The sequence below is a fragment of the Oryctolagus cuniculus genome, chromosome 14, assembly GCF_051225735.1.
Source record: "Oryctolagus cuniculus isolate XC-2025 breed Fujian yellow rabbit chromosome 14, ASM5122573v1, whole genome shotgun sequence".
NCBI classification, from domain to species: Eukaryota; Metazoa; Chordata; class Mammalia; order Lagomorpha; family Leporidae; genus Oryctolagus; species Oryctolagus cuniculus.
In genome coordinates, this window is record NC_142880.1 from 76109556 (window position 1) to 76124694 (window position 15139).

Here is a 15139-nt window from a genome sequence, read left to right on the forward strand (position 1 = left end):
GAATAGTCTGCCTTTATTTTGGTGCCTGCCACTCAGCATCAAAATCCGAGTCAGCTCCATGGACAGAGGAACTCGTTAAAACTAGTTTACCCATAGTACTTCCACATCTGGGCTTTGGGAAATAAGGGAGTTCAATGTATGCTCAGTGGAGGTTTTATAAGTTCATGAGAACTACTTGTAAGAGAAATATATATACATCACAAGAATAATTTGCCATAAGGTGCCTGCATGCAATGTTATCTAAAACATAATGAATTTTATCCTACAGTATAATGGAAAAGGAAGCCGAAGCTCAGAAAGGGTGGAGAAGGGGCTTTCATTCTCACACTTAGAGTGGGCAGTGGAGAGGGTATTCAAACCCAGGCCTGCTGGTATGGTCATTGTGCTACTGGGTTATCCTGCCTACTATGCATTTACGAACATTTAGGTAACCACACAGAAAGGGTACACAGTGCCTTACCTGCTCAATACAATCTTTTGATAATGGTGGTGAAGGAAATGAAGCAAAAACCAGAGCTCCAATATACAGATAAGTTAATGTCACCAACATATAAGCAATGCATAGATCTCTCACCTGTAAGTACAGAATACAATTTCTATAACATTGAAGAAATCTGCAGTAAGGCTACTTGAATAGGTTAAATAAGAAGCCCAACAGATAAGTGCAAAATTTATCTTCTTACTTTGTGTATGTGTTTTACTTTCTAGATACCCAACCTGTTCACAGAAAGTAGTTAAAACAAAATCCACATGCATTTACAAATAATCTGCCAATTTTTAAGAAACACTAGTTTGGGGTATCAAGACTAAGCTACCTGCTGGCAGATGTAGGACATTAATATAAACAGTGGTTTAACATGATCAAAATTCTGACTTAATTTCAAAAGGTAATTTATTTATTATATTATAAAATAGTTATCTACAATTATAAAGATGAGGGACAGAAAGAAAATAAGTATAAGCCACCTACTTACTGCTTGACTGTTAAAATTTAAAAAATTCTCCCTTTAGTAAATTAACCTCTATCATCAAAGCACATGTAGGCCACAAGAGAGGGGAACACATTAAAATATATTTAATAATAAAAGGAAAGATAGTTAAAGAGCAAACAATAAGTAGGTATTAAACATAAGCTTAACAAACCTAAACAATAAATAAAGGGAAATCAAAAGACAGCTGTTCAAACAGCTGCAAAATGTTGTTACTGGAGTCAGCAAACAAACGCAGAACATTAAATAAAGTGGACTGCTTTCTTCCACTGCTGTTCCCACCCTCCCATCTCCATGCAAAGCTCCAAGATACTTAATGCAGCCAGCTGTCAGATCCAAACAGAAGAGATTCCACTGCTTACAAATCATCTCCTTCACCACTACAGTTACAGCCAAACAATGCAGCATCAGTAAATTATGGCAATAAGCCTATTCATTTTTCATTTTAAACACAAATTATTTTGAAAGCTAGGAAAACAGAGTAGACAAAAATTATACACAATTTTTTAGTTTGATAACACAATGAAAACATTAGACACTTAGCACTAGAAGACATTTCTGAGTTTTGGGAAATATTTCCTCCTTGAATAGGATAAAACAGCAGCAGAGTTTTATAATCTTGAATATAAATTTGGTTAAAAAGCAAATAACTAGCTATGAGAAATCTTAGAATCAGCTCTTAGTTGACAATCTGTTTGAAAATAAACCAACGATTTCATGCCCTAAATTAGATGATGGTTAGGACTACGGAGCCAAAGGTTTACAAAAGTTGGCTCGAGCCCGCCCACATAACTTCTCATTGTTTAGAGCTGAGGAGAGAGGATGACTGAATATCCAGGAGAAGGATTTCCAAACCTTTCCTCTTTAGGTCATGCAACTCTAGGGCCCACCGCGGGCTGTTTTAAGGTTGTCTTAACGGTCAGCTCTTGAGTGCCTCACGTTCTTGTGTGGGATGAACAGAAATGATCCAGGCAATGCCTATTTTCATATCAAAGGTAGTAGAATCCTATAATGATGTTTGAAAGTCACTCCACCCTCAACCTACTCACTCAATGCCACTTTAGAACAGAAGTAGCCTTGTAAAAAATATTGGTAGGCAAAACAACCATGCCAGAAAGAGCTGTATGTACAGAAGACAGCCACCATTCCACAGAGTCTAGCTTACACAACACTGAACCACATTATTTTGGTCTTTGTAGCTTAGCACATTCTAGGGGAACTTTGATAGAGACTTAAAGTCCACAGGTTTATAAGGTATAAGACATAATAAAATCTTTTCCCTTCTGCTTTCCTGTCCTATAGCACTGTACACATACTTCGAAACAGTACCTCTTATGCTGTATTGTGAATGTCATTATTTTTTATTATAAAAGTAAGCCAGAGGCCAGCATTGGGGTAGAGTGCATTAGGCAGGTTATAACTCAAGTAGCTGAGTCCTTATCACACAGATGGAAAATCCAGGTTGAGCTTGGGGCTCTTGTCCTCTGGCTGGTACAGCCCTGAATTGTTGTGGGCATTTGGGGACTAATCCAGCAGATAGAAGATCTCTCTGTGTCTGTGTCTATGTCCCTGTCTATGTCTGTCTCTCTTTTTAAGTAAATAAATAATTTTTTCATAAAGGCCTTTTAGTTCCAAATTGTATGTCCTTAGCCAAGACGATGGAGAGCAGACCAGATTCCTATGCATCGTGTCCCAGATAACAGACAACAATAATGGGGAAAAAATAAAAGTAACAAAGCATAAAAGATAGCACACAGAGAGAAGCTAGAGAAATACTAAAACCAGAAAAACTCTGTTTTATATACTGCAACATAACAATCAGTAGAACAGGGTCAGTTACTTGTTTTCATCTGAAAATATTCTAGCAAACAGAATTAATGCTTTCATTAAAGCAGCTGAGGTTTAGCATGATCCTGGCAAACATGCCACCTGTGAACAGCATGTACATATGTGGGATTTGCTATTCTCTGGCTCAAATCCAAGCCATCTCCGTACTAGGCCTACACGTAAGGCCTCCTGAAAGCCCACTGAATGGGAAAAGGTTTCTAGAACAAAACCATCTTTTAGAAAATGTGACTCAAAGCATAAATTATATTTAAAAAGAGACACAAGTGACAGTATAAACTGGTAATACGTCAAGCCTCGGGAACAAGCAGTGGCTGGCAGGGTTGGTAGTGGGGATCCAAAGACAGAATGTCGACTCAGAACAAGTACTGGGTTTACAGTAGGGCCAGCAGTGGGTCTGGGAGCCACTTTCTGTTTGTCAAGCGTAGTTTATTATTTGTTCCATGCTCTGTTCACAGTGAAAATACTATCCAGGGGAGCATTACTAACAGAAACACAGAAACTGACCACACAGTTCTACCCCAGACAGGCACATAGAAGCTTGTGTTGGTGTACAGCCAGGTGAACTTCAGATGCATATGAAGATGGAAAAAGTAACACATTAGAATGTACCTCAAGTTGTTAAAGAAGCAAGCAGAGGAATATAATTAAATAAAGACAGAAAAACATAAATTAAACCAACTAACAACAAAATACTGTACAAGTTCTGGTTCAAACACAGTAAAGAAATATCAAGAGGTCAATTCACATATTCAGAAGAGCAACAGAGACTACATAATCTGATAATAAGGAAGGAGCTGGATGATGTTTAATCCCTTTATGTTACATTTTTTTGGTAAGTGATGCCTTACTGTAGAAATGATTTCCCATCTACTGACATGAGCCATGGAGAAATTATGTGTAGATAAAATAGTAAGTTGAACTTGGAAACCTGGAAAATGATCACTACACCTGTTCAGGAGCCTTATTATTCTCTCTGCACAGATATCTTTAGATCATAATTTAAACAGAAGAGAAGGAAGCCTTTTCCACTCTTTTGTTTTCTCCTTTCAAAGCTTTGTTTACTGAGTTTGGAATGACTAACCATTACCAACATTAACCTCTGCTCTCCATGCCCCTTTCTCACTCTGGTACTCACTATATGGATCAAGCCTCTTGTCCACGCCTTGGTGAATTGCCGTACTATTTGATTCTAACTCCGCATCAGCTTCTATTATTTCATTCTTTGTGCTATGAATGCTGTGAATTGTCTCAGAATTCTTTTAATGTAGTTTCCTGAGAGTCTTGTTTTCTCTAGGCCATATTCTTTCTCTTCATCACAACCACTTTCCAAATCTATACTGATAAGATTATATTTCTACAATTGGATACAATTGTAAGCTATTTCTTATGTTTTGTTGAAATTTCATTTCCAGTATTATTATGTTTCATTGTTGCATTTAAGCATTTTTTTTTTGCCAATTTCCTCTTTCAATTAACTACATTGGTAAAATATCACCTGTTTTATCACCCAGAGATAAGGAGTCAATACAACTGCTTGCTTTGCAGACCACGTGGTAAGTGAGTAAGGCACAGTGATCAATCACTGACAGTATTTTGAGTAGTGATGTGACTGCTCACTAATCATGATGTATACCTGTTATTTCTGTTATGATCTGTAAAATGAAGGATTAGCAGTTATTACTTTATGTGAGTGTTCATGGCTCAAATGCTGTGCTAACTGAATTTTGCATCACATTGTTAGAGGCTACTGATGCAACTTAACTAAGGCACAGTAATAGAAATTTGTGCATAAAGGAATCACGTATTGTGAGAACTGCCTGTCATTTTTAGCTCATTGTTTTGAGACTGTTTTCTAGGAAGACAAACTAGTTATGACTAGGAATAAAAAAAAAAACATAGGAGCGTTCAGGTTAAAATTTAGATTTCAATAAAACTGCAATTCTTTCCCCCGTGACTCAGGTATATGAGGTTGTTCTCTGTTATTAGGAAGACCTTAACGATAGAATGATCCAATTCATACAAATCCTGAATTTGGGGGGTACTATGATCTAGGTTGGTCTCAGGAAAGAAAGGGAAAGAGGATTAAAGAGACTAAAAACATGTTTCCTATTTTATAATATTTAATTCTCATTTAACCCTGACAAGTAGGTATTATTACTGCTATTTTTACATAGGGAGAAAATGAATTTCGACGTAAAGAAATATGGAAAATCCAGTTACTCAACTCCAATGTACAGGTAACATGCCAGATGTATGGTCAGGAAAGATGATGATGGAATAGTTTAACATATTCTTACTCCAATTTGTGACCTAACTTTTCTCCACTGAGAAGGCTTTTCTAATTTTTCTTGGGATTTCTTCTTTGACTCACTACTTGCTTAGAAGTATGCTGTTTAGGGGGCCGGTGCTGTGGTACAGTAGGTTAATCCTCTGCCTGTGGCGCTGCCATCCCATATGGGTGCTGGTTCTAGTTCTGGCTGTTCCTCTTCTGATCCAGCTCTCAGAGGCTGTGGAAGATGGCCCAAGTGCTTGAGCCCCTGCACCTTCGTGGGAGACCCAGAGGAAGCTCCGGGCTCCGGGCTTTGGATTGGCTTGGCTCAGCCCGTTGCAGCCATCTGGAAAATGAACCAGTGGATGGAAGACCTTCCTCTCTGTCTCTCCCTCTCACTGTCTGTAACTCTACCTCTCAAATAAATAAAAAAAATCTTAAAAAAAAAAGAAGTATGCTATTTCCTTTCCATATTATTTGTCAATTTCCCAATTTCTTTCTGTTGTTGATTTGGAACTTCATTCCATTATGACTGAAGAACATACCTTGTATAATTCTGATCCTTTTAAATGTGTTGAGACTTGTTTTATGACCCAGCATATGGTGTATTTTGTTAAATGTTCTTGTGTTTCTGTTGCCTCCCAGGGTGCACATTGGCAGGAAGTTTGACTGGAAACAGAGCTATGACTCCATCCCAGGCATTCTGACATGCGATGCAGGATTCCCAAGTAGTGCTTTAATCCACTACACCAAAATGCCTGCCCCAACATTTTGGATTATTACTTCTTTTTGAAGAACTGATCCTAAATAGCATTATGTAATGCTCTTTTTTTTTTACCTCTGGTACTACTTCTCATTCTGAAGTCTACTTTACCTGATATTAATATAGTTGCTCTATCTTTCTTGGGTTTAGCATTTACATGGTATGTCTAAGTCATTTTTTTGACGATTTTATTTTATTTTTCTTTAAAGATTTTATTTATTTATTTGAGAAGCAGAGTTACAGAAAGTGAGAGGGAGGAACAGAGAGAAAGGTCTTCCATTGTTGATTCACTCCCCAAATGGCCGCAACGGCCGGAGCTGCGCCGATCCGAAGCCAGGAGCCAGGAGCTTCTTCCTGGTCTCCCATGTGGGTGCAGGGGCCCAAGGGCTTGGGCCATCTCCTACTGCTTTCCCAGGCCACAGCAGAGAGCTGGATTGGAAGAGCAGCAGCCAGGTCTTGAACCAGCATGCCCATATGGGATGCCGGCGCCACAGGAAGATTAACCTACTGCGCCACTGTGCTGGCCCCTTAAAGATTTTATCTATTTATTTGAGAGGTAGAGTTACAGAGAGAGGAGGGGGGACACAGAGAGAAAGGTCTTCCATCCATTGGTTTACTCCCCAAATGGCTGCAAAAGGCTGGAGCTGGGCAGATCTGAAGCCAGGAGACAGAGAGCTTCTTTTGGGTTTCCAATGCGGGTGCAGGGGCCCAAGCACTTAGGCCATTTTCCACTGCTTTCCGAGGTCATAGTAGAGAGCTGGACTGGAAGAAGAGCAGCCCAGAACTCGAACTGGTGCCAAATATGGGATGCTGGTGCCGCAAGTGGAAGCTTAGCCCACTACGCCACAGTGCCAGCCCCATGTCTAAGTCTTATGGATAGCATATTGTAAGGCTTTTTTTTTTTTTTTTTAAGTCCATCTGGTCAACTCTGCATTTTTTAAAAAAGATTTATTTATTTGAAAGGCAGAGAGAGAAAGAGATTTTTCACCTGTAGGTTCATTCCCCAAATGACCACAACAGTTGGAGCTGGAGGCCAGGAGCCAGGAGCCAGGAACTCCATTCTGGGTCTCCCATGTGGATGTCAGGGGCCTAGGCACCTGGGTCACCTTCTGCTGCCCTTCGGGGCACATCAATAGGGAACTGGATTGGAAGTGGAGCAGCTGGGACTCAAAGCAGTGCTTATAAGGGACACCAGCACTGCAGGTAGAAACTTAACTTCTGTGCCAAAACACTGGCCCCAATCTCTGCATTTTAATTGTAATGTTTTGACCACTTACATTTGATGGAATTATCATATGATGGTGTTTAAATCTACTACCTTGCTATTTGTTTTCTATTTGTCTCTCTTATTCTTTGCTCTCTTCTCCCTGTCTTCTTCTAGCTCATATTTTTTAAAAGAACTTTATAATTTTATTATTGGCTGGTTAGCTATACCTCTTTATTTTTTTAGCAGTTGCTGTTTGGCAAGGGCTGGCAAACTATGGCCCATGGGCCTAATATGGTTTGCCACTTGTTTTGGTAAATAAACTTTTATTAAAACACAGCCATAGGTCTGGCACTGTGGCGTAGTGAGTGAAGCTTCTGCCTGCAATACCAGCATCCCATGTGGGCATCAGTTCGAGTCCCGGCTGCTCCGCTTCCCATTCAGCTCTCTGCTATGGCCTGGGAGAACAGTAGAAGATGGCCCAAGTCCTTGGGCCCCTGAACCCACATGGGAGACCCAGACACCCAGAAGCTCCTGGCTCCTGATCAGCCATCTGGGGAGTGAACCAGCAGATAGAGGACCCCTCCCTCCCTCCCTTTCTCTCTGCCTCTCTATAACTCTGCCTTTCAAATAAAATAAATAAATCTTTAAAACACACACACAGCTACCATGCTTTGTTTACTTATTGTCTATGGCTGCTTTTGCGCACACAGCAGTTGGGTAGTTGTAACAAATACCATATGGGCTATCAAACCTAAAATATTTGTCACCAGAATCTTTATAGAAGCAGTTTGCTGACCACTGCTTTATGGCTGATGTTTAAAAACTAAGACTCTGTAACATTCATAATTGTACTCCAAATACAAAATGCCTCAAATACTGACTCAAGAAAAAAAATCTACGCTCAGCAGATACAGAAGTCAAGTACTCAGATAAGTACTCACGTTGTTTTCTTGGTTCTTGTTGTTCTTCAGGAGTGTGATAATGCAATTATGAATAAAGAAAGCAAGGGTAAGCACACCAGTCAGCTGTGGAAATTGAAATCTTATCTCTGGGAGAAAAAGAGACAAAAATTAAAAAAAAAAAAAGTTAAAACTGACAGCTAGAAAATGAGGCAATCAGTTAGTAGCCAAAAAGCAGATTGCCACCAATTAGTTGACTCTGCTCTTTCATTCTTTTTCTTTTAGATTTACCAATTGATTTGAAAGGTAGAGCAACAGAGAGAAATAGAGAGAGAGAGAGAGAGAGAGAGGCAGAGAGAGAGAGAGAGAGAAAGAGAGAGATATCTTCCATATTACTCCCCAAACTGGCCCCAACAGCTGGGTCTGAGCCAGGCAACGCTCAGAGTCAGGAACTTATCCTAGTCTCCCACATGGGTGGCATAGGCCCAAATAATTGGGTCATCTTCTGCCACTTTCCCAGGTACATTAGCAGGGAGCTAGGTCAGAAGCAGAGTAGCTGGGACTCAAATTGAAGCTCCAATGAGGGATGCTGGAGTCACAAGCAGAGGACTAATCTGGTACTGCTGGTTCACTTCCCAAGTGGCCGCAAAGGTCAGAGCTGGGCGATCTGAAGCTAGGAGCACATGTGCCATCTCCACTGCCTTCCCAGGCCATTAGCAGAGAGCTGGCTAGGAAGAGGAGCAGCTGGGACACAAACCAGCATCCATATGGGGATGCCAGCACTGCAGGCAGAGGTTTAACTTACTATGCCACAGTGCCAGCCCATCTATAATCTTTTAAAAATTTTATATGTCAGCAATAAAATAAAATTGGAGGTCATTTCCACTTCTGTTTTATTTTTAAAAATAAATCAGGAACAGGACACTTGACACTTTCTTAAGAGAAAAACTGATAACACTGCAGATCAATAGGTCAGTATTATATTTATATAATTTTCATAAAGTCATCATTTTTGAATAGTTGATAAAATCCTTATTATTTGCAGATGACGTTATGACTTGCAGATATTCTTGGCAGAGAAACAACAGAAAAAGTGCCAGAGGGAGAACTTCCACCTACTGGTTCACTCCTGAACGCCTGCACCATGCAGGGCTGGGCCAGCAAAGGTCAGGAGCCCAGAATTCAATCTGGGTCTTCCACCTGTGTGGGAGGACTCAACTTCTTTAGGTATCACTGTCTCCAGGGTACACATTAGCAGGAAGCTGGATCCAAGCAGAAGGGCTGAGCCTCAACCCAGGCACTCCAACAGGGATGCAGAGTCCCATGTGGTTTCTTAAACTCCTGTGCCAAATGCCTGCCCCTGAAAATCTCTAGTAAAATTCAACGTAACATAGCTAAATAGAAAAAAAAATTTAAATCAACTTTTTATATATATACCTACGATTATCCGATTAGAAATTATATGAAGACAAAGGATCTCACAACAGCAAAGGAGACATATATTTGCCTTGTGAATTAATTTTCTTATTAATATGCCAAATTCATATTAACATATTATAAAGCCGTGACAGCCATGAAGGTGTACTGCTCAGCTCTCCCCTCAGCAAGAGGCCAACGCAAGGAGTGTGGGTAGGTGACAGGTTCCAGCTGCAAACCCTTTGGGATCTGCTGCCCGCACAACCAGAAGTCACTCTCTCCCTGGGCAGCTCCTACAACAGCTGAGCACAGCACGATACCAGGACCAACCCTGCACTCCTCGACATTATTTGCACGAGAGTTTCTCAATGGGGTGAGTTACACCTCCAGGTCTATTTGGCACAATTCACTCCTTTTTGGTGTCTATTTACTGGAGAATCTGAGCTGACAAAGCTGGTATTGGAAGTGGAGTGAGAAAGCAGACGGTGAGGTGGGATTTGGGTCTTGGATCCCTCATCATCCAGTTTTCAGTTATCTAAGCATATCCCAGGGCTCTGATAGTGTTCTCACTCTCACTGCTTTTCTAGATACCCTGTTGATTCAGAGAGTGAATAAATGAGGATGTAATACTTCTGATTTAAAAAAAAAATTGTAGCAGTTCCATGATGAATTCTGTATTTAGGCAGAGAATTACAGAACTATGAAAGTTACTTCAAAAAGTCTGAGAAATTATAAATTTGACACCAAAAATTTTTTTTCTGAAATATAAGTATAGTTTTTCCATCAAATACATTTTCTATGAACTTTTTGAAACACCTCTTACTGGTTTCCTAAAGATAAGCCTATCTCCTAGTTCAGGTCACCCCAAATAAAGGGGAAAAAGTTCCAGAGTTATTCTGACTTAAAATAGAAGGCTCCTCTTGGTCTGGTCTGTGCCTTTTTATCCTTATCTCCTATCACTTTCCCTACAACTATTCTTTTACTCTGGCCATTCAAATTCTTCCAACTTCCTAAATGGGTCATTTTATCTCACGCTTTAACTGCTACTTAAACATACTGTTCCCTTGACCAACACTCCATTTAGCAATCTCCCTTCGGTTCTTAAAAATATTCCTTTTTGAGAATCTTTCTCTGACTAATTGTTATTTACATGCAATCTGTGTGCTATGTCTCTTGTGTATATCTTTATATTATGATTGTTTTGTTTTTGTGACCCCCCCTAAGCCAATAACTGGTGTTCTTATAAAATATTTGTTTTGTTTAATGGACACAGAAAAATTCTATGTATTTATGGGGTTCAACATGGTATTTTTTTTTTTTTGACAAGCAGAGTGGACAGTGAGAGAGACAGAGAGAAAGGTCTTCCTTTTCTGTTGGTTCACCCTCCAATGGCCACTGTGGCCGGCGTGCTGCTGCCGGCGCGCCGTGCTGATCCGAAGCCAGGAGCCAGGTGCTTCCTCCTGGTCTCCCACGCGGGTGCAGGGCCCAAGCACTTGGGCCATCCTCCACTGCACTCCCAGGCCACAGCAGAGAGCTGCCCTGGAAGAGGAGCAACCGGGACAGAATCCGGCGCCCCGACCGGGACTAGAACCTGGGGTGCCAGTGCCGCAGGCAGACGATTAGCCTATTGAGCTACGGCGGCGCTGGCTCAACATGGTATTTTAACATAACTATATTGTGTAATGTTCAGATCAGTGTAAGGGGATGACATTGTGGTGCTGTAGGAAAGCCACTGCTCATGGCTCCAGCATCCCATATGAGTGCCAGTTTGAGTCCTGGTTGCTTCACTTCCAATCCAGCTCCCTGCTAATGCACCTGGGAAAGCAGCAGTTGGCCTGAGTACTGGGTCCCCTGTTACTCATATGGGAAATCCAGATGGAGTTCCAGGCTCCTGGCTTTGGCATGGACCATCCCTGGCCCCTGCATTTAGGACACAAACCAGTGGATGGAAGATCTCTCTGTCTCTGCCCAGAATAAATAAATAAATAAATCTTAAAAAAAAAAAAAAGACCTAGGAGCCAAGAAAGTTTTGAAAAAATCAGTGGAAACATATTTATCTTTTCAAATGTATTACTTCTTCTTGAAAATATTCAAAATACTTCCTTCTAGCTTCTTTGAAATACACAGCACATTCTCCTTATGTATAGTTACCCTACTGTGCAAAAGAACACTAGGATTTATTTTTCTTAATCACAACTCAGCACCAGCTCATCAGCTTTCTCCCTCTCTCCCCCAGCCTTTAGTAACCAACATTCTATCAACTTTTTTATATTCTACATGAGTGAGATCATGAGGTATTTGTTTTTCTGTGTCTGTCTTATTTTACTTAACCTAATGACCAGTTACATCCATGTTGTCACAAATAACAGGACCTCATTCTTCTTTATGGCTGAATAGTATTCTATTGTGCACACACACACTTCCATTATCCTATGTTATGGCTGCTAATTCACAAACCTGTCTTACTGCTCCACCTAAGCTCCTGGAGGGCAGTGGGTCATGTCTTATATGACAATTTAATATAATCATATATAATTATATAATAATATATTCATTTTCAGAATAAAGGACTTCTGATCATGTAAGTGCTCAAAATTCTACTTTAAACTATATGTTACCATTCTTTTGCCTTTTGCTAAGATTTATTTTTCCAACAAGCTCTTTTCAATTTGGCTAATCTTTTCTCTCTGAAAAATCAACCTTTAGTATCTCTATGACACTTTGTGAAGCAATTTGTTTTCTGATTAAGGCAGGTGATACCACAGTTGGGTTTCTAAATTATCAAATTAGAGTGGGTAAATATCCAGTTTTTCCAATTAGCAAAAAGAACTCTTTTTCAGTAATTTCTTTAAAACCTTTTAACAGTGTTATTGAAACATAATTCATATGTGTACAATTAAACAGTTTTAGCATATTCACAAAATATTACAAAATAAGGTTCCAATACATGGAGGTACCACATTTCATTAACTCACTCATCAGTGATGGATACTTGGTGTTTCCACTTTTTGGCTACTATAAATAATGCTGCTATGAATATTCATGTATAAGTTTTTGTGTGGAAAATATGACATTTTCAAAGAACACAGTCACTTATACCACGATAACTGCATAATAAAGACAGTTTTTGTCACAATGTTTTTTTTTTTTTTTTTTTTTTTTTGACAGGCAGAGTTAGACAGTGAGAGAGAGAGAGAGAGAGACAGAGAGAAAGATCCTCCTTCCATTGGTTCACCCTCCAAATGGCCGCTATGGCCAGTGCTGTACCGATCCAATGCCAGGAGCCAGGCGCTTCCTCTTGGTCTCCCATGCGGGTGCAGGGCCCAAGGACTTGGGCCATCCTCCACTGCCCTCCCGGGCCACAGCAGAGAGCTGGACTGGAGGAGGAGCAACCGGGACAGGACTGGCGCCCCAACCGGGACTAGAACCCGGGGTGTCGGTGCCGCAGGCGGAGGATTAGCCAAGTGAGCAGTGGCACTGGCTACGATGTTGTTTTAAAGAAGCTCTAAACTTCTGATCATTTTCTTGTTTATAAAGATTTATTTATTTATTTGAAAGTCATAGTTACACACAGGAGTGGCAGAGAGAGAGAGAGAGAGAGAGAGAGAGAAAGAGGTCTTCCATCTGCTGGCTCACTCTCCAATTGGCCGCAATGGTCAGAGCTGCGCCGATTCTTCTTCCTGGTCTCCCACATGAGTGCAGGGGCCCAAGGACTCAGGTCATCATCTACTGCTTTCCCAGGCCACAGCAGAGAGCTGGATCAGAGGTGGAGCAGCTGGGTCTCAAACCAGTGCCCATATGGGATGCAGGTGCTTCAGGCCAGGGCGTTAACCCACTGCACCACAGCTCTGGCCCCAACTTCTGATCATTTTCAAACTGTTTATTTGATACCTCTGAAGAGGCCAATCAAGAAAGGATGGGACCAGTGTTATGGCATAGCAGGTAAGCCTGTGGTCTGAAATGCCAGCATCCTATATTTGTGCTGGTTCATGTCATGGCTGCTCCATTTCTGATCCAGCGCCCTGCTGATGGTCTGGGAAAAGCAGCAGAAGATGGCTCAAGTGCTCAGGCCCCTGCCACTCATGTGGGAGACCAGGATGAGGCTCCTGGTCCTAGCTTCCACCTCATTCAGCACCGGCTGTCACAGCCATCTAGGAGTGAACCAGCAGCTGGAAGTTCTCTCTTTCTGTCTCTCCCTCTCTTCTCTCTGTAACACTGATTTTCAAATAAAGAAGAAAGCAAGCAAGCAAGCAAGCCTGTGGGAAGAAGATAACTGCAAACATAAATCTGACTAAAGGCTCATACTAAGAATGTAAAAAGAACTTCTATAAATCAATAAAAAATAACCAATTAAATAGAAAAATGGACTTAAAGGCCGGCACCGCAGCTCACTAGGCTAATCCTCCACCTTGTGGCGCTGGCACACCGGGTTCTAGTCCTGGTTGGGGCGCCGGATTCTGTCCTGGATGCCCCTCTTCCAGGCCAGCTATCTGCTGTGGCCAGGGATTGCAGTGGAGGATGGCCCAAGTGCTTGGGCCCTGCACCCCATGGGAGACCAGGATAAGTACCTGGCTCCTGCCATCAGATCAGCACGATGCGCCGGCCGCAGCAGCCATTGGAGGGTGAACCAATGGCAAAGGAAGACCTTTCTCTCTGTCTCTCTCTCTCACTGTCCACTCTGCCTGTAAAAAAAAAAAAAAAAAAAAAAAAAAATGGACTTAAAAGAGGAAATCCAAATGGCCAATGAACGTATGAAAAGGTGCTAACTTCATTAGGCAACAGGGAAAAAATGTAAATTAAAACCATGATATAATACCACCTGAGAGCTGACGTGAAAAAGACAAAAAATGAAACAAAAACGCAAGTGTTGGTGAAGAGATGGAGCAACTAACTAGAACTCTCATACACTGCTAGTGGAAGGCAAAATGGCACAACCATTTTGGAAACTGGTCAATATCTCCTAAAGCAGAACATATGCATACCCTTTGAGCCAGTAAGCCCACTGCTTTGTTTATGCTCAAGAGAAAGCAGTCACATGTTCACCAAAAGACCTGTGTAAGATATGAAGAGTATGGGGGAGGTGTTTGGCTTAGTGGTTATGACATCTGCATCACACATTGGAGTTCCTGGGATCAACACTGCTCCCTAGCCTCATACCAATGTACACACTGGAAGGCAGCAGTGATGCCTCAAAGTAGTTGGGTGCCCACCACCTGTATGAGACATGGATTGAGTTCCCATCTCCTGGTTTGGCCTTGGCCCACCCAAGCCATTGCAGGCATTTAAAGAGTACATCAGCATCAGCAGATAGGAGCCATCTCTCTTTCTTTGCCTATCAAATAAATAATTTTTTTATAAACAATTTTTTAAAACTGAAGAGTGCTAGGGCTGGCACTGCCTGTGGTGCCAGCATCCCATATAGAAGCTGACTGAATCCTGGCTGCTCCATTTCACATCCAGCTCCTTGCTAGTGTGCCTGGGAAAGCAGCAGAAGATGGTACAAGTGCTTGGAACCCTGCACCCATGTGGGAGACCCAGATGAAGCTCCTGGCTCCTGATCAGCTCAGCTCCAGCTGTTGTGGTCATTTGGGAAACCAATGGATGGGAGCCCTTTCTCTAATCTCTCTCCCTCTACTCTGTCTGTAACCTTACCTCTCAAATAAATTTAAAAAAACTAAAAAACTAAAAATAAAAATAGCAAGGGTCTGTCACTGTGGCATAGTGGGATAAGCTTCCGCCTGTAGCACC

The 15139-nt window shown here is 41.3% G+C and overlaps 1 protein-coding gene across 3 annotated transcripts in view; it reads right to left on the minus strand.

Moving 5' to 3' along the window:
• SLC38A9 (solute carrier family 38 member 9) overlaps positions 1-15139 on the minus strand; it is a 101994-nt gene that overhangs the window by 14541 nt on the left and 72314 nt on the right. For all 3 annotated transcript variants that reach the window (XR_517789.5, XM_002714039.6, XM_089312796.1), the window contains exons 11-12: positions 8018-8124; positions 461-574 (exon numbers count right to left, since the gene is read on the minus strand). Coding sequence is in view for 2 of the 3 variants with exons in the window: in XM_002714039.6 (XP_002714085.1) it covers positions 461-574; positions 8018-8124 (221 nt within the window). In the remaining variant the exon portion in view is untranslated. The remainder of the gene's footprint in view (positions 1-460; positions 575-8017; positions 8125-15139) is intronic.